We start from the raw sequence: 24,648 nt of genomic DNA on the forward strand, positions 1-24,648 counted from the left end.
TCAGTGATGGAAATGCCGTTGAATGTAAAGTGAAAATGGCTAGGTTCTCTTTTGTTGGAGTTGAGCATTGCCTGGAAGTTTTGAGGTGAGAATGTTCCTTGCCAATTATCAATGAAAGCTTTAATTTTGTCCAGGTCTGGCTGTAAGCCAGGACGGATGCTTCAACATCTCAGGAGTTCTGAATGGTACTGAACAGTGTGCAATCATCAGTGAACATCGCTACTTCTGTCATTATGTTGGAGGGAAGGTAACTAATGAAACAGCTGAATTTGATTTGGCCTGGGACACTCCTGAGGCTCTTTCCTGGGGCGAAGAGCATTGGCGTCTGACAACCACAGCCCTCACCCTTTGAACTCGGTATAGCTTCAATCAGTGGTGAGTTGTCGCCTGATTACCATTTACTTCAATTTTGCTAAGGCTCATTGATGCCACATTCTGTCCAATATTGCTTCATTATCACTTTTACCACACCTCTGGAATTCAGCTCTTCATTCTATGTCTCTGCAGGGCTGTAATCTGGTCTAAAGCCGAGTGGCCATTGCATAACTCAAATTCAGCATTGGCGCATAGCTGATTACGGGTAAGTGCTGCTTAATAGCACTATCAATGACACCTTAGACAACTTAGTTGATGATTTGGAGTTGACTGATGGGTCGATAATTTGCTCAATCGCAGAAGTCCTGGTTTTGGGTGAAGGACATAGCTGGGCGATTTTCCATATTGTTGGGTAGATGTCATTGCAGTATCTATACTGGTATAGTTTGGCTCGGAGTTCAGCTAGTCTGGACAACATGTCTAAGTTTAATTGTCCATCAACCTTCACCAGGTTAGCATCGTTTTCAGGTATGGCTAGTGCAGTTTCTGCCTTGCTCGTCTAAATTCCTCATTGAACAACAATTGCTCCCCTGGTTTTATGGTACTGCTGAAGTGAGGGGATGCCGAATCCTGAGACTGCAGTTTATGGTTGAATACAATTTTGATGTGCTCATGGCTCACATCTCCGAATTGATGCCCAGTTTTTATCTGTTACATCTGTTCCGAATCTAATAGCTCTCAAAATGGAGTGGGATAATTAGTCGAAGGGAATGTGGACCATGCATATGGCTCTTGCAGTGAACTTGCATGAACACCACGCGTTGCATGGCTTCCTTCTGCATTGTAACTTTTCGATGATTTTATATTTCTATCTCAGTTATCATGGAGGTTTTGCTACACAGCACGCCGAAATATGCCTTCAGTCTTCAGACGGGCTTCGTTTCCAGACGAACTGTGCGGCAGTCACCACTACCAATACTTTCATGGACAGATCCCTCCCTTAGTAGTAGATTGGTGAGTTGCTTCCCTCTTGTTGCTTCTCTCATATCATGATACTGGTCGAGTCCGGCAGATACCTCCTTCAGGATAAAAGCAAAATACTGCGGATGCTGGAAATCTGAAATAAAAACAAGAAATGCTGGAACCACTCAGCAGGTCAGTGACCCTTCGAAACGTTAACTCTGCTCCTCTTTTCACAGATGCTGCCAGACCTGTTGAGTGGTGCCAGCATTTCGTGTTTTTATCTCCTTCAGGAGTCAGTTCGCATGCTCCCTGGTGGTGCTACCAAGCCACTCTTAGTGGTGGACATTGAAGTCCCCAACGCAGAGACCATGCTGCACCATTCCAACCCTCCCCAGCGCTTCCAAATAATATTCAACATGGAAGAACGCCGAATCATCAGATGAGAAATGCAATAGGTGGTAATCAGAAGCATGTTTTCTGGTCCATGTTTAACCTGATGCCAGACGCTATCAAATTACTGTTTTACCTGAGGTCTGAAATGTACTCTGTCTGCTTATTTTTTTCTCTATATTACAGTTAACTTCGTGGCGTTAGTGATACTGTCCAGAGGCAAGTGTGGTCTCTCCAAATGTATCACTAGATATCTGGTGGGAATGGCAGTGGCCGATCTCCTGGTTGTTATCGCTGAACCGATATTCTTCAGCATTGTTCAGATCTATTTTCCAGATTCATTCCTGTTCATTACTCCCGTGTGTAATTTCATTTACTACCTGGTTTTTACAGCCACAGTTGTTTCTGTCTGGCTCACAGTTGCTTTTACTTTTGATCAATTTGTGGCCATTTGTTGTGAGACGCTGAAAACGAAATATTGCACTGAGAAAGCGGCTTCAGTGGTTATTGGAACGGTGTGCGTGCTGGGCTGTTTAGTATCTGTACCCTGGTACTTCAGACATGAAATTGAATATACAATTGATAATGTTTCCTGGTATTGCATTACGAAACCGAACTTCTTCACTTCCATTGCATTGGCAGCATTTGTCATATTTTACGTAATTTTAACCCCTTGTGCCCCGTTTTTTCTGATTTATCTACTCAATCTTCAAACGGTCAGGCGTATTTTAGTGGCTAGTAGAGGCCGCAGGGGACTCCGGGGCCGTGGCAATGGAGAAAATCACAAGGACTCAGAGATGGAGAACCGAAGAAAATCCATTGTCTTACCTTTCAGTATATCTGGCAGTTTTATATTCTTATGGATGATGCAAGTTGTATCTTACCTTTACCAGCGAATCACACAGTTACATTCATACTCCAAAACAGACCCTCTTTATTTCACCGAAGCCACAGCAAATAAGCTGCAGCTTCTCAGTTCCTGCACCAACACGTGCATTTATGCTGTGACACAAAGTAAATTCAGGGAGGAGCTGAACAACGCAGTAAAATATCCATTCAGTGTAATTGTTAAATTTGTTAAATCATAGAAAAAGCTGAAGATTTTCTCGAACGAGAAGAAAATCCCATTCCATGTACCATCGATTCGATCACCAACTGGAAGGAAAGAACCCTGAAGTGGTACGTCAGAGGCGGGAGGAGTGCAGTGTTTTCTCCAGTTACACTTCTCCGCGGGTCACAACATCTATTTATTTTTCCACAGTTACCAATACGGTCAATCATAGATTCTATATTCACTCAGAATAAATCGCACCAACCAGCTGTATTTAATAAACAACACAAATATCAGTTTGTTATGAAACAAATCATAACCAGTAATGAACTAAATCATAAACACACAAATTGAAATATTAAAGTTCTCATTTTTATCTTAGCCCTTCACACTCAGATACACACGCACACACATGCACAGGTTAATCGGAGAAATAAAGGGATTTATGTTGTTTAGAGCTCTATTACAGACAAAATAAAACACTTAATGAGAGAGAACTGAGTCAACTTATCAGATCGATAACCTTTCATAAGATCTCTGTCTCCCTCTGGACAGATGCTGGCAGACCTATCGTTTATTTCCAACGTGTTCTGCTTTTGTTACATGAGAAAATATTAAGGGCAATGAAAAAATATCAGAGATATTGAACAAATAAGTTGTGTTTGTCATTATAGTAAAATACACAAGTTTCATACCAGAAATAAGGAGTAAACTAGGGGCGAATAAGATTGTGGAAATTAAAGTTAATAATACCAGCAAAGGAAATGCCGTGGACAAAAGCAAGAGCCTAAAATCAGAGAAAGCTCAGTACCTGATGGCCTACATCCTAAGATTCTAAAATAAATAGCTGCAAAGATATTCAATGCGCCGGCTGTGGTTTTCCAAAATGACTTAGTTTACAGAACGATCCCAGCAGATTGGAAGTTCGCAAATAAAACACTATTATTCAAGAAAGGAGGGATGGAGGAAACAGGCAAATACAAGCCAGTTTGCCTGAAATCAGTTGTCGCGAATGTGCTTTAATTTATTTTTAAATAAGTCTTCACAATGCACTTAGAAAAGTATAATAAGACCAAACAAGTCAACATTGTTTTAACAAAGGGAAATCCCGTTTGACATACATATTTGAGTTTTTGAGGATGGAACTAATGGGATTCTTTTTTTTTCTTTCTTTTGGGCCTCCTTATCTCGAGAGACAATGGATACGCGCCTGGAGGTGGTCAGTGGTTTGTGAAGCAGCGCCTGGAGTGGCTATAAAGGCCAATTCTGGAGTGACAGGCTCTTCCACAGGTGCTGCAGAGAAATTTGTTTGTTGGGGCTGTTGCACAGTTGGCTCTCCCCTTGCGCCTCTGTCTTTTTTCCTGCCAACTACTAAGTCTCTTCGACTCGCCACAATTTAGCCCTGTCTTTATGGCTGCCCGCCAGCTCTGGCGAATGCTGGCAACTGACTCCCACGACTTGTGATCAATGTCACACGATTTCATGTCGCGTTTGCAGACGTCTTTATAACGGAGACATGGACGGCCGGTGGGTCTGATACCAGTGGCGAGCTCGCTGTACAATGTGTCTTTGGGGATCCTGCCATCTTCCATGCGGCTCACATGGCCAAGCCATCTCAAGCGCCGCTGACTCAGTAGTGTGTATAAGCTGGGGGTGTTGGCCGCTTCAAGGACTTCTGTGTTGGAGATATAGTCCTGCCACCTGATGCCAAGTATTCTCCGAAGGCAGCGAAGATGGAATGAATTGAGACGTCGCTCTTGGCTGGCATACGTTGTCCAGGCCTCGCTGCCGTAGAGCAAGGTACTGAGGACACAGGCCTGATACACTCGGACTTTTGTGTTCCGTGTCAGTGCGCCATTTTCCCACACTCTCTTGGCCAGTCTGGACATAGCAGTGGAAGCCTTACCCATGCGCTTGTTGATTTCTGCATCTAGAGACAGGTTACTGGTGATAGTTGAGCCTAGGTAGGTGAACTCTTGAACCACTTCCAGAGCGTGGTCGCCAATATTGATGGATGGAGCATTTCTGACATCCTGCCCCATGATGTTCGTTTTCTTGAGGCTGATGGTTAGGCCAAATTCATTGCAGGCAGACGCAAACCTGTCGATGAGACTTTGCAGGCATTCTTCAGTGTGAGATGTTAAAGCAGCATCGTCAGCAAAGAGGAGTTCTCTGATGAGGACTTTCCGTACTTTGGACTTCGCTCTTAGACGGGCAAGGTTGAACAACCTGCCCCCTGATCTTGTGTGGAGGAAAATTCCTTCTTCAGAGGATTTGAACGCATGTGAAAGCAGCAGGGAGAAGAAAATCCCAAAAAGTGTGGGTGCGAGAACACAGCCCTGTTTCACACCACTCAGGATAGGAAAGGGCTCTGATGAGGAGCCACCATGTTGAATTGTGCCTTTCATATTGTCATGGAATGAGGTGATGATACTTAGTAGCTTTGGTGGACATCCGATCTTTTCTAGTAGTCTGAAGAGACCACGTCTGCTGACGAGGTCAAAGGCTTTGGTGAGATCAATGAAAGCAATGTAGAGGGGCATCTGTTGTTCACGGCATTTCTCCTGTATCTGACGAAGGGAGAACAGCATGTCAATAGTCGATCTCTCTGCACGAAAGCCACACTGTGCCTCAGGGTAGACGCGCTCGGCCAGCTTCTGGAGCCTGTTCAGAGCGACTCGAGCAAAGACTTTCCCCACTATGCTGAGCAGGGAGATTCCACGGTAGTTGTTGCAGTCACCGCGGTCACCTTTGTTTTTATAGAGGGTGATGATGTTGGCATCGCGCATGTCCTGGGGTACTGCTCCCTCGTCCCAGCACAGGCATAGCAGTTCATGTAGTGCTGAGAGTATAGCAGGCTTGGCACTCTTGATTATTTCAGGGGTAATGCTGTCCTTCCCAGGGGCTTTTCCGCTGGCTAGGGAATCAATGGCATCACTGAGTTCCGATTTGGTTGGCTGTATGTCCAGCTCATCCATGACTGGTAGAGGCTGGGCTGCATTGAGGGCAGTCTCAGTGACAGCATTCTCCCTGGAGTACAGTTCTAGGTAGTGCTCAACCCAGCGGTCCATCTGTTTGCGTTGGTCAGTGATTATGTCCCCCGATTTAGATTTGAGGGGGGTGATCTTCTTGATGGTTGGCCCAAGAGCTCTCTTCATGCCATCATACATTCCTCTGATGTTTCCAGTGTCTGAGGCCAGCTGAATATGACTGCATAGGTGTTGCCAGTAGTCGTTTGCGCAACGCCTAGCTGTTCTTTGTGCAGTACTTCTGGCTGCTTTAAGTGCTGCGGATGTTAAATCGCTGGGGGCTTTCTTGTAGTTCAAAAGTGCAATGCGCTTAGCGGCTATGACAGGTTCCAGCTCTTCATTATGAGATTGAAACCAGTCTGCATTTCTCTTCGCACTTTTGCCGTAGGTGGTCAAAGCTGACTCATAGATGGCGTCTCTGATGTGGGCCCACTTGGTCTCAGCATCCCCTGTGGGAGTGTTTTGAAGGGCTGTTACAAGTGAATTTAGAAATTTTTGTAACAGCTGTGGGTGAGAAATTCTGCTCGTGTTGATGCGCGGGTGGCCCTTCTGCTTGGAATGATGCAACTTCTTTGGTCTGAGTGTAACCTTGCTGCACACCTAATGGGATAGATATCGGAGAACTAGTAGGTTTATTGGACTTGTTTTCCAGAAGGTATCAATAAGGTGCAACACAAAAGGTTAAAACACAAGATAAGAGTTCATGAAGTTCGGATCAATATAGTACACGGATAGAGGATTGGTTCATGGACATGAAGCAAACAGTAAGCATGAGAGGTATATTTTCAAGTTGGCAGGCTGCAAATATTGGTTCTGGATCCTCAGATATTTACTGCAGACTGTAATTTGTCTACGTTTGTTGATACTAAGATGGGTGGAAATGCAAGCTGAGAGGATTACATGAATACGCTGCAAACAGATATACACAGGTTAACTGAGTGGGCGAGAAGGTGGCAGATGCAATATATTGTGCAGAACTGTAAGGTTATTCACTTTCATTATAAGAATAGAGAGCAGATTACTTTTGAAATGCTTTAAACTTCCAATTGTTAATGTTCTGAGAAACTTGGATATACTCGTACAAGGAGAACAAAAACCTAACACGCAATGACAGCAAGCAATTAGGAAATAGATTGACATTTTGGCATTTATTGCAAGGTGCTTAGAGGACACGAATAAAGAATTCTTGCTACACTTGTACGAGGCTCTAATGAGACGGCACCCAGAATACTGTTTGTAAATTTGATTTCCATATTTAACAAAGGATTTCCTTCATTGGAGTTTATACAACGCATTTTCATTAGCTTAGTGCCTGGGATGAAAGGCTTGCCCTATGATGAGAAGCTGAGTAAGTTGTGTCCATATTTTCTGAAGTTTAGAAAAATGGCAGGCATTGAAACATTCCAGTTTATGAAGGGTTTGCCAGGGTAGACAGTGGGAGATTGTTTTCCCAGGCTGGGGAATCGAAACAAAATCGGACATATTTTCAGGATAAAGTTACGTCATCCAGGAATGATCGTTGGAGAAATCTCTTCACTCAAAGCGTTGTGAATCGTTGCAGTTCTCTTTCCCAGAGGGATGTGGAAGTGCCACCACAGAATACATTGAACGGGGACGTCGAGATATTTTTGGTCTCGCAGAGATTCGAGAGATATGGGGAACGGGCAGGAAAGTGGAGTTCAAGCTCTTGATCATGGGGATCATCGTGAATTATGGAGCAGTATCGAAGGGGAATGTGGTCTATTCCTTCTCCGCTATCTTCTGTTCTTATTTTCCTATAGGGATGAGGGCTTGAAGTTTACTTAGCCTAGGGACAGTGATTGTACATTGGTTTGGGTTTGGTGTAACCTGGGGTTAAGTGTTTCCCTTGGGGCGGGTGGCTGGGGCAGAGGGGGTGGGGGTGGTGGCAAACTGCATTTTTCGTTGGGCTGTTATCGCAGCGGGATAAAGGAATGCAATTTGATTTGTTTTGTGTTAATCCAGAATGAATGGACTGACATTGTTTTTTTGGCCAAAAAAAACAGTTTTTTTCACTATTTTCTTCTGGGCTTTGCTTTCCTCTCTGAGACCCTAGTTATTGGTGCCTGTGGTTAAATTGCTCTGTTGTATTGTGTTCCTTGAGATTTAAGGAGGACTATATCCTGGGGTAGAGTAGCCCTACCCTTGTAAAATGAGACAAAAGCGTTAATCATTGGTGCGGAACGCTGAGTAAATTAAAGTCATCAACATGAATATATATCGAGGCTTGTTGTAGTTCCAGAAAAAAATTGCTTGTATTTCCAAAGAGTATGGCGAAGCTGACAAAATGGTAATAAGAGCAGTGGCTATTTTCTGTCTTATTGTTCCATGGCAGTCATTTTAAATGTATTCCATTCATGTGACTTTACTGGGAGCACTGTGGCAATTTTAGTGAGAACTGATGCACAGAGGTAATCTGGCCATCCACGAGGGTGCTGGTCATTTTAATGCCTCTGCATATCCACCATGTGAAGTGCATGCTTGGTGGACATTGTAGATAGTTTTGTTATGGTTAGAATTACGGTTACACTATCAGAATTATTAGAATTAGAATATTACAGCGCAGTACAGGCCCTTCGGCCCTCGATGTTGCGCCGATCATCTGACCTACACTATTCCATTTACATCCATATGTCTATCCAATGACCACTTAAATGCCCTTAAAGTTGGCGAGTCTACTACTGTTGCAGGCAGGGCGTTCCACGCCCCTACTACTCTCTGCGTAAAGAAACTACCTCTGACATCTGTCCTACATCTTTCACCCCTCAACTTATAGCTATGTCCCCTCGTGTTTGCCATCCTCATCCGAGGAAAAAGACTCTCACTATCCACCCTATCTAACCCTCTGATTATCTTGTATGTCTCTATTAAGTCACCTCTCCTCCTCCTTCTCTCCAACGAAAACAACCCCAAGTCCCTCAGCCTTTCCTCGTAAGACCTTCCTTCCATACCAGGCAACATCCTAGTAAATCTCCTCTGCACCCTTTCCAAAGCTTCGACATCCTTCCTATAATGCAGTGACCAGAACTGCACGCAATACTCCAGGTGCGGCCTCACCAGAGTTTTGTACAGCTGCATCATGACCCCGTGGCTCTGAAACTCGATCCCCCTACTAATAAAGGCTAACACACCATATGCCTTCTTAACAGCCCTATTAACCTGTGTAGCAACTTTCAGGGATTTATGTACCTGGATACCAAGATCTCTCTGCTCATCTACACTACGAAGAATCTTCCCATTAGCCCAGTACTCTGCATTGCTGTTACTCCTTCCAAAGTGAATCACCTCACACTTCTCCGCATTAAACTCCATTTGCCATCTCTCAGCCCAGCTCTGCAGCCTATCTATGTCCCTCTGTACCCTACAACACCCTTCGACACTATCCACAACTCCACCGACCTTCGTGTCATCCGCAAATTTACTAACCCACCCTTCTACACCCTCATCCAGGTCGTTTATAAAAATGACAAACAGCAGTGGCCCCAAAACAGAACCTTGCGGTACACCACTAGTAACTAAACTCCAGGATGAACATTTGCCATCAACCACCACCCTCTGTCTTCTTTCAGCTAGCCAATTTCTGATCCAAAGCTCTAAATCACCTTCAACCCCATACTTCCGTATTTTCTGCAATAGCCTACCGTGGGGAACCTTATCAAACGCCTTACTGAAATCCATATACACCACATCCACGGCTTTACCCTCATCCACCTGTTTGGTCACCTTCTCGAAAAACTCAATAAGGTTTGTGAGGCACGACCTACCCTTCACAAAACCGTGCTGACTATCGCAAATGAATTTATTCTTTTCAAGATGATTATAAATCCTGTCTCTTATAACCTTTTCCAACATTTTACCCACAACCGAAGTAAGGCTCACAGGTCTATAATTACCAGGGCTGTCTCTACTCCCCTTCTTGAACAAGGGGACAACATTTGCTATCCTCCAGTCCTCCGGCACTACTCCTGTCGACAATGACGACTTAAAGATCAACAACAACGGCTCTGCAATCTCCTCCCTGGCTTCCCAGAGAATCCTAGGATAAATCCCATCTGGCCCAGGGGACTTATCTATTTTCACTCTTTCCAAAATTGCTAACACCTCCTCCTTGTGAATCTCAATCCCATCTAGCCTAGTAGGCTGTATCTCAGTAATCTCCTCGGCAACATTTTCTTTCTCTACTGTAAATACTGACGAAAAATATTCATTTAACACTTCCCCTATCTCCTCTGATTCCGCACACAACTTCCCACTACTATCCTTGATTGGCCCTGTTCTAACTCTTATCATTCGTTTATTCCTGATATACCTATAGAAAGCCTTAGTGTTTTCTTTGATCCTATCCGCCAATGACTTCTCGTGTCCTCTCCTTGCTCTTCTTAGCCCTCCCTTTAGATCCTTCCTGGCTAGCTTGTAACTCTCAAGCGCCCTAACTGAGCCTTCACGTCTCATCCTAACATAAGCCGCCCTCTTCCTCTTGACAAGCGCTTCAACTTCTTGAGTAAACCACGGCTCCCTTGCTCGACAACTTCCTCCCTGCCTGACAGGTACATACTTATCAAGGACACGCATTAGCTGCTCCTTGAATAAGCTCCACATTTCGTTTGTGCCCATCCCCTGCAGTTTCCTTCCCCATCCTACACATCCTAAATCTTGCCTAATCGCGTCATAATTTCCTTTCCCCCAGCTATAATTCTTGCCCTGCGGTATATACCTGTCCCTGCCCATCGCTAAGGTAAACCTAACCGAATTGTGATCACTATCGCCAAAGTGCTCACCTACATCTAAATCGAACACCTGGCCGGGTTCATTACCCAGTACCAAATCCAATGTGGCATCGCCCCTGGTTGGCCTGTCCACATACTGTGTCAGAAAACCCTCCTGCACACACTGGACAAAAACAGACCCATCTAAAGTACTCGAACTATAGTATTTCCAGTCAATATCTGGAAAGTTAAAGTCCCCCATAACCACTACACTGTTACTCTCGCTCCTGTCGAGAATCATCTTCGCTATCCTTTCCTCTACATCTCTGGAACTATTCGGAGGTCTATAGAAAACTCCCAACAGGGTGACCTCTCCTCTCCTGTTTCTAACCTCGGCCCATACTACCTCAGTAGACGAGTCCTCAAACGTCCTTTCTGCCGCTGTAATACTTTCCTTGATTAACAATGCCACACCCCCCCCCTCTTTTACCCTCTTCTCTGTTCTTTCTGAAACATCTAAATCCCGGAACCTGCAACATCCATTCCTGCCCCTGCTCTACACATGTCTCCGAAATGGCCACAACATCAGGATCCCAGGTACCAACCCATGCTGCAAGCTCACCCACCTTATTCCGGATGCTCCTGGCTTTGAAGTAGACACACTTTAAACCAAGTTCTTGCTTGCCAGTGCCCTCTTGCGTCCCTGTAACCTTATCCCCTACCTCACTACTCTCAACAGCCTGTACACTGGAACTACAATTTAGGTTCCCATTCCCCTGCTGATTTAGTTTAAACCCCCCCCGAAGAGCACTAACAAATCTCCCCCCCAGGATATTGGTGCCCCTCTGGTTCAGGTGAAGACCATCCTGTTTGTAGAGGTCCCACCTACCCCAGAAAGAGCCCCAATTATCCAGGAAACCAAAACCCTCCCTCCTACACCATCCCTGCAGCCACGTGTTCAACTCCTCTCTCTCCCTATTCCTCTCTTCGCTAGCACGTGGCACAGGCAACAACCCAGAGATAACAACTCTGGTTGTTCTCGCTCTAAGCTTCCACCCTAGCTCCCTGAATTTCTGCCTTAAATCCCCATCTCTCTTCCTACCTATGTCGTTGGTGCCTATGTGGACCACGACTTGGGGGTGCTCCCCCTCCCCCTTAAGGATCCCAAAAACACGATCGGAGACATCACGTACCCTGGCACCTGGGAGGCAACACACCAACCGTGAGTCTCTCTCGTTCCCACAGAACCACCTATCTGTTCCCCTAACTATGGAGTCCCCAATGACTAATGCTCTGCTCCTCTTCCCTTTTCCCTTCTGAGCAACAGGGACAGACTCTGTGCCAGAGACCTGCACCCCATTGCTTACCCCTGGTAAGTCGTCCCCCCCAACAGTATCCAAAACGGTATACCTGTTGTTGAGGGAAACGGCCACAGGGGATCCCTGCACTGCCTGCTGGTTCCCTTTCCTTCCCCTGACGGTAACCCATCTACCTACTTCTTTTACCTGAGGTGTGACTGCCTCCCTATAACTCCTGTCAATAATCCCCTCCACCTCCCGAATGATCCGAAGTTCATCCAGCTCCAGCTCCAGTTCCCTAACGCGGTCAGCGAGGAGCTGGAGTTGGGTGCACTTCCCGCAGATGCAGTCAGCAGGGACACTCTTAGCGACCCCTACCTCCCACATTCTGCAGGAGGAACATACAACTGCCTTTACCTCCATTCCCACTATTCTAGATTCCCAATAAATCTACTGAAAAACCAAACGAAAAAAAAAGTCAAAACTTGTTCGCTTAGCAATCCGACGGACTGAACTTTTTAAATAAAAAGCTTACCTTATCAACACACTAGAGTCCTTTTTTTTTTGGTTAGAGGAGGAGGGTGGGTGGGAGACACTACACGTGTAGTGTCTCGGGTACTGCCACTGCCCAAATAAATAGCTTTCCCCTACCCAGCAGTCCCCGGTCCTCCGAAACAAAAAAGGGATTAACTTGTAACTTACTGAAATTGACCGCTCAGCTGAAAGTCCGCTCCGCACCCCGTTCTATCAAGGCTGCTCCTCGCAAAAGACAAAGATTTTAAAACTGCCCAAATAAATAGTTTTCCCCTACCCAGCAGTCCCCGGTCCTCCGAAACAAAAAAGGGATTAACTTGTAACTTACTGAAATTGACCTTCAATCTGATACGAACACATTAGTTAAATGAATCAGTTTTAAATTAAACCAATGCATTCCAAGCAAAAAAAAAAAACACAGTTCGAGTTGACAGTAACAACATCAATGTGTTTCTTGTTATTCATTTTATGGGATGTCGGCTTCACTAGCAAGGCCAGTATTCGAAGCCCATCCCAAATTCACTACAGAAGCTGGTGTTGAGCTGCATTCATGAACTGTGGTAGTCCACCGGTTGGGAGTACACCTACAGTGCTGTTAGGGAGGGAGTTTCTGGATTCTGATCCGACGAAAGTGAATGAACGGTGATATATTTCCAAGTAAGGATTGTGCAAGGCTTGGAGGTGTGCCCAAGGGTCTGCCGGCCTTGTCCCTCTAGCTGGAAGAGGCCACGAATTTGAAAAGGTGCTGTCGAAGGAGGCATGGTGAGTTTCTGCAGTGCAACTTAAATATGGTACAGGCTGCTGCCACTATGCGTCAGGGGTACAGGGAGTGAATGTTTAATGTGGTGGATTTGGTGCCAATCAAGTGTATTATTTTGCTGTGGATGTCGTGTAGCTTTGCGAATGTTGTTATATATGGATTCTGCATGGTTTGAACAAAGAACAAAGAACAAAGAACAGTACAGCACAGGAACAGGACATTCGGCCCTCCAAGCCTGCACCGATCTTGATGCCTGCCTAAACTAACACCTGCAGCACTTCTGGGGCCCATATCCCTCTATTCCCGTCCTATACATGTATTTGTCAGGATGTCTCTTAAGTGTCGTTATTGTACCTGCTTCCACCACCTTCCCAGGCAGCAGATTCCAGGCACACGCCACCCTCTGTGTAATAAACCTGCCTCGCACAGCCCCTCGAAACATTGCTCCTCGCACCTTAAACCTATGTCCCCGAGTAACTGACTCTTCCACCCTGGGAAAAAGCTTCTGTCTATCCACTCTGTCCATGCTGCTCATAACTTTGTAAACCTCTATCATGTCGCCCTCCACCTCCGGCGTTCCAGTGAAAACAATCCGAGTTTATCCAACCTCTCCTCATAGCTAATGCCCTCCAGACCAGGAAACATCCTGGTAAACCTCCTCTTTACCCTCTCCAAAGCCGCCACGTCCTTCTGGTAGTGTGGCAACCAGAATTGCACACAGTATTCTAAGTGTGGCCCAACTAAGGTTCTGTACAACTGCAACATGACTTGCCTATTTTTATACTCTATGCCCCGACCGATGAAGGCAAGCATGCCGTATGCCTTCTTGGCTACCTTAACCACCTGCGTTGCCACTTTTAGTGACCTGTGGACTTATACGCCCAGATCTCTCGGCCTGTCAATACTCCTAAGGGTTCTGCCATTTACTGTATGCCTCCTTCCTGCATTAGACATTCCAAAATGCATTACCTCACATTTGTCCGGATTAAACTCCATCTGCCATTTCTCCGCCCAAGTCTCCAACCGATCTGTATCCTGCTGTATCCTCAGACAATCCTCATCATTATTCGCAGCTCCACCAACCTTTGTGTCGTCCGCAAACTTACTAATCAGGCCAGCTACATTTTCCTCCAAATCACTTATATATACTACAAGCAGCAACGGTCCCAGCATTGATCCCTGTGGAACACCACTTGTCACATACCTCCATTCAGAAAAAACACCCATCCACTGATACCCTCTGTCTTCTCTGGCCGAGCCAGTTCTGTATCCATCATGCCAGCTCACCTCTGATCTCGTGTGACTTCACCTTTTGGACCAGTCTGCCATGCGGGACCTAGTCAAAGGCTTTACTAAAGTCCATATAGATAACATCCACTGCCCTTCCTTCATCAATCATCTTCGTCACTTTCTCAGAAAACTCAATCAAATTATTAAGACACTACCTCCCCTTCACAAAACCATACTGTTTCTCGCTAATAAGTTCGTTTGTTTCAAAATGGGAGCAAATCCTGTACCGAATAATCCTCTCTAATAGTCTCCCTATCACTGACGTAAGGCTCACCGGCCTATAATTTCCTGGATTATCCTTGCCAACCTTCTTAAACAAAGGAACAACATTGGCTATTCTCCAGTCCTCTGGGACCTCACCTGCAGCCAATGAGGATGCAAATATTTCTGTCAAGGAGTGAGGAGGGCTAAAAGGGGTTGCATTGCGTATTTATCTATTATGTAGCATAAATGTAACAATGTAAACAAAAAATGTCTGATGATAATGTATTGTCTGTGCCAGGACAAATAAATTGAGAACTCTGACAACCATCAGCAGCCTGTCTAACAATGAACCAGTTTTTGTAAAAATTTCGGACTGCCTGTGTCAGCACAAGAGGGTGATACCTAAAGTGAAAAGAACTTTTCATAACTTTTGGCAGGTGTCCTATCACCTCAAGTGGGATAGCAACAACCAGAACAAGTTCTGAGTCAAACATCCAGCCAAAATCAAATGGCCTGATGGTCATAAAGGGTTAAAAGGTAGGGTTCACAATGCCGGGGTGCACAGAGATCATGAAGATTTTCAGAAGTGAAATCACAGAAGTAGAAGAATTCCAGAAAGTGTCGGAGAAAGAACAAAAAGTTACGAAACCAGATAGATTGAGTTCATCCTCACGTCGTCTGCGACCAAAACACGATTGCAAACCGCAACACTGAGAGCCACAAAGTGACTATTTGAATTTACTTATGTATAGCTTACTATTTCTTAGGAAAGTTTTCCTGAATGACTACAAGAAGTATCCTGTTGCGATATTGATTATAGCCTTGTTGGGACAAAGAATGATATGTATGGCAGTTATTTTAAGGAGTTTGTGTACACATTTTAAGCGATCTGTGAACTGGAAAATTAATGGATATGCCTGGTAGGCACTTTAATGCAAATACATGGCAGAAATGTAAAGAGATACTTGTGATGAACATTTTGAGAGTTATATGTTGCCGACATTTTTAGCGATGTACATTGTGGACAATTTAAGTTAGACACATGCGAAAAATTTAAGAAATATTTATGAAGGGAGCGAGAGAGAAAATGGAGAACGACAGACCTGTTAGTTTGACGCCAGTAGTGGGGAAAATGCTAGAATATAATTAATTGACGTGATAACTGGACATTTGGAATATAATGATCTGATTGGGCAGAGCCAACATGGATTTATGAAAGGAAATCATGTCCAAAAAAACTATTGGAGTTCTTCGAAGGTGTCACTTGCAAAACAGATAAAGGAGAACCAGTGGATGCAGTGCCTTTCGATTTTCAGAAGGCTTTTTATAATGTCCCACACAAGAGGTTAGCAAAGGAATTTAGACCACGTTGGGGTTGGAGGCCGGGTGGGAGGGGGGTGGGGTGGGGGGGGAGGGGTAATATACTGAAATGGACAGAGAATCGGTTCAAAGATAGAAATCAGAGAGTAGGAATAAACGGTCATTCTCAGGATAGATCGTTATTACTAGTGGGGCCCTGCAAGGATCAGTGCTTGGGCCGCATCTGTTCTCGATCGACAGAAATGATTTGGATGTATGGATCTAACGTAATATTTATAAGTTTGCTAATGACACAAAACCAGGTGAGAAAGTAAGTTGTGAGGAACATGCAAGACACTTGAAGGGATTTGGACAGGCTACGTGAATGGGCAAAAAACATGGCTGATGGAATATCATGTTAATAAATGTGAAGTGATCAACTTTGGGAGAAAAGAAAACAGAAAGTTAGTGGATATTTCAAATAGTGAGAGGCGCTGTATCCTCTGAAGGACAATCAGATCAGGTGTGGAGACAAGAACTGGAAACAATAACCTTGTTGATGCCTAACAAGAGCTTTATAAAGGTTCTGCATAAATTCCCTGCTGTTGCACTCTATGTCTGCAGTTTTAAAACCCAAGATTTCACATGCTTTTCGAACCACTCTCTCCATGTATACTGCCACCTTCAAATATTCATGCATATGCACTCCAGAAATCCCTCAGTTCCTGCATACTCTTTAGCACAGTGCCATTAATTCATGTTGCCTCTCATTGTCCCTTCTGCTGAAGTACATCACCAGATGTCTAAGTTAATAAGCAGCACATTTTATCAGCTCGCGTACTCGTTGAATTTAATTGAGGAATTAACTAACTTCATATCTCAGCCTATTGCTTATCTGACCCAAATTAACAATTAACAGTAATTTTCATTTATTTATTCGTTTCATGGATTGTGGACATCGCTGACAAGACCAACATGTGTTGCCCATCACTAATTCTTCTTGAGAAGTTGGTGGTGTGCTGCATTCTTGAACCGTTGCAGTCATCTGGTACAGGTACACCCACAGTGCTGTTCGCAAGAGAGCTCCAAGATGTTGACCAAGTGACAGTGAAGAAATTATGACATCTGTCCAAGTCATGATTTGCTTTGGAGGGGAACTTGCAGATGTTGGTGTTGCCACTTGTCTACTTCCCTTATCCCTCTAGTTGGAAGAGGTCACAGGTTTAGAAGGTGCGGTCAAAGGAGGTCGGGTGAGTAGCTGCAGTGCATCGTGTATATTGTGCACGCTACTGCCACTGTGCGTTGGTGGTAGTGGGAGTGAATGTTTAGATTAGTTACGTTTAGTTTAGTTTAGAGATACTGCACTGAAACAGGGCCTTCGGTCCATCGAGTCTGTGCCGACCATTAACCACCCACTATACTAATCCTACACCAATTCCATATTCCTACCACATCCCCACCTTTCCCTATATTTCCCTACCACCTACCTATACTTGGGGCAATTTATAATGGCCAATTCACCTATCAACCAGCAAGTCTTTGGCATGTGGGAGGAAACCGGGTCGCTAGAGCTGTGAGGCTGCGGTGCTAACCACTGCGCCACTGTGGATTGCGGTTGTGGATCGGGTGCCGATCAAGAGGGATGCTCTGTCTTGGTTGGTGTTGAGTTTCCTGAGTGCTATTGAAGCTCCACTCATCCAGGAAAAGTGCAGAGTATTCCATCGCTCTCCCGACCTGTGTATTGTGGATGGTGAACAGGCTTTGGGAAGCTTGAAGTTTGGTTGCTTACCGCAGAAATGCACTTGCACTTGCACTTGTAACTACATTATTAATGTAGCTGATTCCAGTTCAATTTCTGGTCAATGGTAAGCCCAGGAATGCTGAAAGTTGAGGAGTTAGCGATGGAAATGGTGTTGAACGTCAAGAAGAGATGGGTGCACGCTCTCTTATAGGAGATTACCGTTGCCTAGCACTTGTGTGGTACAAATGTTACTTGCCAATAACCAGGCAAAGCTTGAAAATGGTCCAGGATTTGTTGCATGTTAACACCGACTGCTTCAGTAACTGAGGAGTTGTAAAATGGCACTGAACATCATATAATCATCAGGGAACATTCCCACTTCTAACCTTATAATGGAGGGTATGACATTGATACAGCAGCAGAACAGACTGTGCCAAGGATCCTATCCTTATGAACTCCTGATGTATTATCCTGGGATTGAGATAATTGACGTACAACAATCAGAACAATATTCTTCTGCGCTACTCATGCTCCAACCACTGAAGAGTTCCCTCAATTCCCCATTGGCTCCAGTTTTGTTCGGGCTCCTGTTGGCACACGCGGTTAAATGGTGTCAAAATATCCAGGACAATAACGGTCATGTTACCTCAGGAGTTCCATTCTTTTTGCCAATGTTTGGGCCAAGGCCACGGGAAGAATGGCCCTGGAGGAACACAGGCTGAGCATCGATGAGCAGGTTATTGTTCATGAGGCACTTGGTAGCGCTGTCGATGCCACCTTCCATTTCTTTGCTGATGATCAACAGCAGGCTGATGGAGCAGTCATTGGTCAGATTGGATTTGTCCTGCTTTTTGTGGATAGGGAATACCTGGGCAATTATGCACATTATTAGACAGATGTCAGTGTTGTCACTTTTCTAAAACCTATTGGCTATGGTCATGGGACCGAAGTGGCCAACCAATGCCGCAGCATCGAGGCCCCTACAGAAAAGTACACGGAACAGCCTTGTCCAGAGCTCAAGCCGACAGTTGAATTTTTGCCTTCAGTGCCTGCCAGTTTATGGACCAGATATCCTCAGCGGGGCTCAGGTAGAGTCCCAGACAGAGGAGGTGCGTTGTGCTGCACGCAAAATTCCTCTGCAGAGAGTCCACGCACCATTGACCCATCAGGAGTATGGAACATTTCTGCAAATTGATCCTCACAGAGAATGTAGCAGAAGGAATCTGATGGCACTCGCACATCCTCTGCAAGTCATCAGGATCTGTGATCGTGTGGAACATGTCAATGGTGAAAACAGAGATTATGACCTGCATGCCCGGCACAAGCAGAGCCAAACCCACTAGTCCCTGTGAATCTTGCACAAGAATGACTCCACGCAGATGGTGCACAATTGCCTAGATATTGGGGCATCTCTGACATAACCCTACCCCAAAAGAAAGCGGTGCCATCAAGTACCCATTAAAATTGACTGGGCACTTTGCAGCAGTGAACAAAAGTGGACGCAAGCCAGGAAATGAGGCTCAAGTCCGAACACGTGCAATATTCTGTAAAGGTATTTGTGATTTGCCCTACAAAACACATTGTCCTTACTAGAATAAGCGGTGAGCCGTCTCATGTGGACTCCACCCTGCCACTCCAGAAGACAGGTGGTGTCATGTCTTGCAACGGTGGGGGCTTCCTGCAGAAAGCTCACTTGTGGCAATTACCTGTAACTCGCTTCTCACAAGGCTGGTGGAAGCGGAAATGCGGAAGGACTTTGAGAAGAAGTTCGATGGTCATCTGAGAGAAATAGCGTTGCAGGGATTTGCGGATCAAGCCAGGGAGTGGGACTGATTGAATAGCTCCGTGGAGCACCGCCATGGACTCGCTTGGCCGAATAGCCTCCTTCTGTGTTGCAGACCACTTAATGACACTGACTTCCTTGAGGACTGAGCGTTTGGGAAATCTGCAAAGTGTCCCCCTGCTGCCGTTGATATTGATACTGGCTTTGGATACCTTCATATCAAAAGTATTTCAATTCCCTCAGCAAAATGCTGAGTCAGTTTAAGTCGGGAGTCACTGACCACTCCCGCAGCAGACCAGCGACGAACACCTTTTACCAGGGCTGCATGACTGTTTCCATGGCTGCACCCTTCACCATCTTTTTTTGAGGACGGCGCAGAGGGAGCGATGAACAGTGATAGATCCGACCAGCGTTCGAGGGCCTGCTGGACATTATTGCAGGAACTCCTGCAAGCAGCCAGGAAATTCAGAAGTTTCACAATGAGGATGCGAGGAGACATATTAGGGCAAAAAGGTGTCTCCTGTCTCCTTGGTGCTGGACTCTATATCAGACTCCATTCCTCCACGAGGTAGTGATCGCTAGCGGCTGACATGACCCTTCCCCTCACTGCCACCCCTTATCACATACATTGTGAGGCAAGTATCTCGGCCACTCCAGCTCTGACAGATTCTCATCCCACGATAGATGGTGGAGGAGTCCTGCTACCCACCAATGCCGAAAGCTCAGCAGACTGACACTACTTACAGTGTCAAATGACCATCTGGATCGGGTACATCCCGGCTGGCAGCAGCTGGAGGTTGGGAGGAATTCCCCTCTCAATCACGCCCCGAATTTCACAAAGGACACCTAACCCGGTTGTAAACGCAGAGATAAGAGAATAGAACATTACAGCGCAGTACAGGCCCTTCGGGCCTAGATGTTGCGCCGACCTGTGAAACCATCTGACCTAAACTATTCCATTTTCATCCATATGTCTATCCAATGACCACTTAAATGCCCTTAAAGTTGGCGAGTCTACTACTGTTGCAGGCAGGGCGTTCCACTCCCCTACTACTCTCTGAGTAAAGTAACTACCTCTGACATCTGTCCTATATCTATCACCCCTCAACTTAAAGCTATGTCCCCTCGTGTTTGCCATCACCATCCGAGGAAAAAGACTCTCACTAACCACCCTGTCTAACCCTCTGATTATCTTATATGTCTCTATTAAGTCGCCTCTCCTCCTCCTTCTCTCGAACGAAAACAACCTCAAGTCCCTCAGCCTTTCCTCATAATACCTTCCCTCCATACCAGGCAACATCCTAGTAAATCTCCTCTGCACCCTTTCCAAAGCTTCCACATCCTTCCTATAATGCGGTGACCAGAACTGCATGCAATACTCCAGGTGCGGCCGCACCAGAGTTTTGTACAGCTGCAGCATGACCTCGTGGCTCCGAAACTCGATCCCCCTACTAATGAAAGCTAACACACCATATGCCTTCTTAACAGCCCTATTAACCTGCAGGATCACAGGATCCCCTACTACGGGGAGGGGGGGGGGGGGGGGAGGCACTCCCCCCTCACTGGAATTTATCATATTTATAGTGGCTTCGCCCTCCCCTCCATTTTGAGAGATAAAAGGCTCCAACCCATGGCTTGAAGTCCTGATGCTGGTGGCTGTGGGAGGAGCCCGAAGACCCGCTCTGGGAAGTAGACACTGCATCTAAGGACACCCTTCAGAGAAAGGGCTCTTCTTCCTCATATTCCAGGAGGGGTGCAGAAGCTCAGAGACCTCCATCACCAAAGCCGTCCCTGACCCAACCTCCCCACCCTCCTTCAGCCCAGATCTCCTGGGCCTGAGCTGAACACGGGGGCAGATATGCTACCTCGGATCAGGTTCAGCTGTGATCACATTCTCATTTTGCTCCTCAGTGTCCAGGGGACATGTATTTAGATATTTTATTGCATGTCGCACCTTCCACCCCCTTGGAAACTGCGACTTCCAGAACCATTGCTGTAGCTGTAGGCTGAAGAGTGGGAGGCGTGACACAGCCATCTTCGGTCGCCAACGTGGATTTGACCGCCCAGAGGTTGCGACAGCTCTTATAAACATGCCTTACCCCCTATGCAGGGATGGCCCAGTTTCCTGTCCGAGGTTCAAAAGGCTTGCTAGACTGTACACTGGAACTGAACAATTAATTGGTCGACTGTAACCTGCTCCCGCACCAGGTGCATAAAGAGATCACGGGAGAAGGAGTAAACAGGCGGATAATGTTGGCTGATGATCAGTAGAGACAGTTGCAATCCACGACCTCGACACCCCGACATCTGCAGGTAAGGATGGCGGAGCTCACTGGGAATCAAGGGTTTGCCATTCGATATTAGAATCCACTGCGCAGTGTCCCCCAAGGTATCATCAGGCAGGAAAGTCCTATCCACGCTGAGCCCCTCCCTGAGGGCAAGAGCCACTGTCCACTCTGCGTCCCGGAGAATGCTAGCCATCCCCATACATTCTCGAGGCATGCAATGATGGCCGTAGGACTGACAACCACCATCATACCCTTAATATACATATTCGGCTGGGCATTGCCATTCAATCTATGGCTACTGGTGATTAATCTCCATAGCCCTCAGGGCGATCACAGAAGCTGCAGATGAATAGGTGTGAGTGGGCAACGCCAATTGTGCAGGTGGTCCGGCCGTGGGTCCAATAGTTAAATGCAACCGCAATTAGAGACCTGCAAACTTCAACAGAAAGTGTTCAAGGCAAGTAAATAAATAATTAGATAAATGAATATTTTGCCAGCAAACAAATAAACAGAGATGTGACTTTGCCTCAATGTGAAGGTACGTAAAGAACACTTTCAAACTATATTTGCCAACCTTGCTGGTTGGGGCAGGCGTCTTCACAGAGATTAGCAGCATTATCCATCTCCTTTTGCCTCCTCAGGCAAGCAGCTCCAGCTAACCCATGCTCGGCATATGGGGTGAGGATGGATTTTCCCTGTCTGCTTAATGAAATGGCACAGCTCCCTGCAGCCCTACCTCTTGTTCTTCCCGCCTCTCCCACTTCCCACAACAGTCCAAATCAAAGCAATGTCCGGTTTTATGCCACCCAACACAAAACACAGCCTTGGGTTTATAAAGCCTCTTCCTTTCAGCAATTATTATTGTAAAATTGCATAACAGACTCCTCATCTCTCTCTTCTCGGGTTATCCGCTTCCAACTACCTGCAGCACAGTCAGCTGCTACTCGTTGATGCACTCAACAGTCCCAATCAAGCAACAGCAAAACACTCTGCAGGAGTGCTTGAAGGGGATAGTTGTAGTATTCTTTTTTTATTGGGCAAATGAAGAGAGGGTTTTACTTTGTATCAAACCCGTGCTCTATCTGCCCTGAGAGTATTTGATGGTTTCTCAGTTTCTAATCCCGTGCTGCAAAAGCCTCGAAGATTGTTTGATGTGGTACTGTAGAGGGAGCTCGACTCGGTGCAGAACGCATTATTTTTGTTTTATGAAGCGGCTTTTATACCCAAGAACCATTTCATATTTGTGGGTGGCCTTTATTCCTCAGGACCATTTGATATTCATTTTATAGAAAAAAAATAAATATACATATATATGTATATATTATCTCCAGGGGCTGAAAAACAGCCGACATCCGAGGAGCAGCCTCTTCAATACTCAAAGAGCGTCTGCAACATTGCACACTCCATATAAACATGGAACACGGACTCGTCCAAACTGCAGAAATTACATGGAGCTGGGAAGTCCATAAAGCTAACATCAAAGTCCATTGCACGTCCAGCACTCACCAGCCCAGGTCCACGATATAAAGGGAAACAACTGCCGCGTTGCTAGACATTCTCTTCACTGGCAGATGGAAACACGAACCCCAAATCATACAGGAAACTTCTATGAACTCTGTGGAATGGCATAGACGGTATTTCCGAGAAGCAGCACTGTCTGTGTGGGATCAGTTCCTGAGAAAGTTTGCAGGGCCTAGGTCTGATGAACAATTCTGAATGAGCAGGGGTCAGCTTTGCCAGGAGCATGCCACACCATAGTCCTGTCGATCCCCACTGTGAGAGATATCGTAAAAGCTTTGTCTACACGTCCATCCCAGGAGCCAGCCACCCGGCCGGCAGGTAAGTGTCCTGACTGGAGGCAACCATGTTCCAGACAATGAAGAGATCCCGCTAAAAGACAGACACTCCCTCACAGAGACGTAGATAACAGTTGTCTACAGGTGCTGAGTGTTGTCTTACAGGCAGTGTGCTGGTGGAAAACAATGGTACGCTGGTCCAGAAGGTTCAAACACATGGGATCCAGGGTGTTCCAGCAAATTGGATACAAACTTGGCTTGGTGATAGGAGACAGAGTAGTGGAGGATGGTTAAAAAAAAAAGAAAAAAAGGGTGGCATAGTGGTGCAGTGGTTAGCACCACAGCCTCGCAGTTCTAGCGACACGGGTTTGATTCTGGGGACTGCCTTTGCGATGTTTGCAAGTTCTACCTCTGACCGTGTGGGTTTCCACTGGGTGCTCTGGCTTCCTCCCACAGCCAAAGACTTGCTGTTTGATAGGTAAATTGGCCATTGCTAATTGTTCCTAGTGTAGGTAGGTGGTAGGAGAATGGTGGGGACGTGGTAGGGAATATGGGATTAATGTAGGATTAGTAGAAATGGGTGGTTGCTGGTCAGCACAGACTCGGACGGCTGAAGGGCCTGTTTCAGTGCTTTATCTCTATAACTATGACTAATGTACCTCCCCCATGTACACCACCATGTATGTAAAGCTGTCGCTGCAAGGTGTAAAGGTGGAGAGTACGGGTGCACACCAGCTACTGTCCGCACTCCTCTATCAAGAGACTCAGGACCAGGGCACAGATGCAGAAGATATTGACGATCTTCTTCTGGCTCTTGGAGACAAATGCAGTAGGTAGGACAAAAGTGACCAACCATTACCGCAGCATCGAGGGCACCAGATGGTTTAGACTAGCACTTGACTCTTGTAGGAAATAATTTGGTGCAGTTCTGCCCAGTGTACGAGCTGAGTGGTAACTTCCAACTCCTGCCAATTTGCCAGCCAAACTTCTTCAGCGGGGTTCAGGTAGACACCCAGATAGAGGAGGTGTGTGGTTCACCACGCAAAAGGCACTAAATCCTTCAGAGGGGAGTCCACAAGCCACTGACCCACCAGGAGTATAGAATATTTCACCCCATTGATCCTTGTGGAGCATGAAGAAGAACAGATATGCTTGCACTTATGCATCCTCTGCAAGTGAAACA

General features: G+C 45.9%; 1 protein-coding gene across 1 annotated transcript; it reads left to right on the forward strand.

Moving 5' to 3' along the window:
* Positions 1 to 1,717: 1,717 nt before the first annotated feature.
* Positions 1,718 to 16,773, forward strand: LOC137360016 (probable G-protein coupled receptor 139). The gene is made up of 5 exons (XM_068025595.1): positions 1,718 to 1,736; positions 1,855 to 2,682; positions 2,757 to 2,847; positions 15,326 to 15,402; positions 16,646 to 16,773. The coding sequence occupies exons 1-5, from the start codon at positions 1,718 to 1,720 to the stop codon at positions 16,771 to 16,773; spliced, it is 1,143 nt and encodes a 380-aa protein (XP_067881696.1).
* The last annotated feature ends 7,875 nt before the right edge of the window (positions 16,774 to 24,648 follow it).

This window comes from Heterodontus francisci, unplaced genomic scaffold, assembly GCF_036365525.1.
Source record: "Heterodontus francisci isolate sHetFra1 unplaced genomic scaffold, sHetFra1.hap1 HAP1_SCAFFOLD_438, whole genome shotgun sequence".
NCBI lineage: Eukaryota > Metazoa > Chordata > Chondrichthyes > Heterodontiformes > Heterodontidae > Heterodontus > Heterodontus francisci.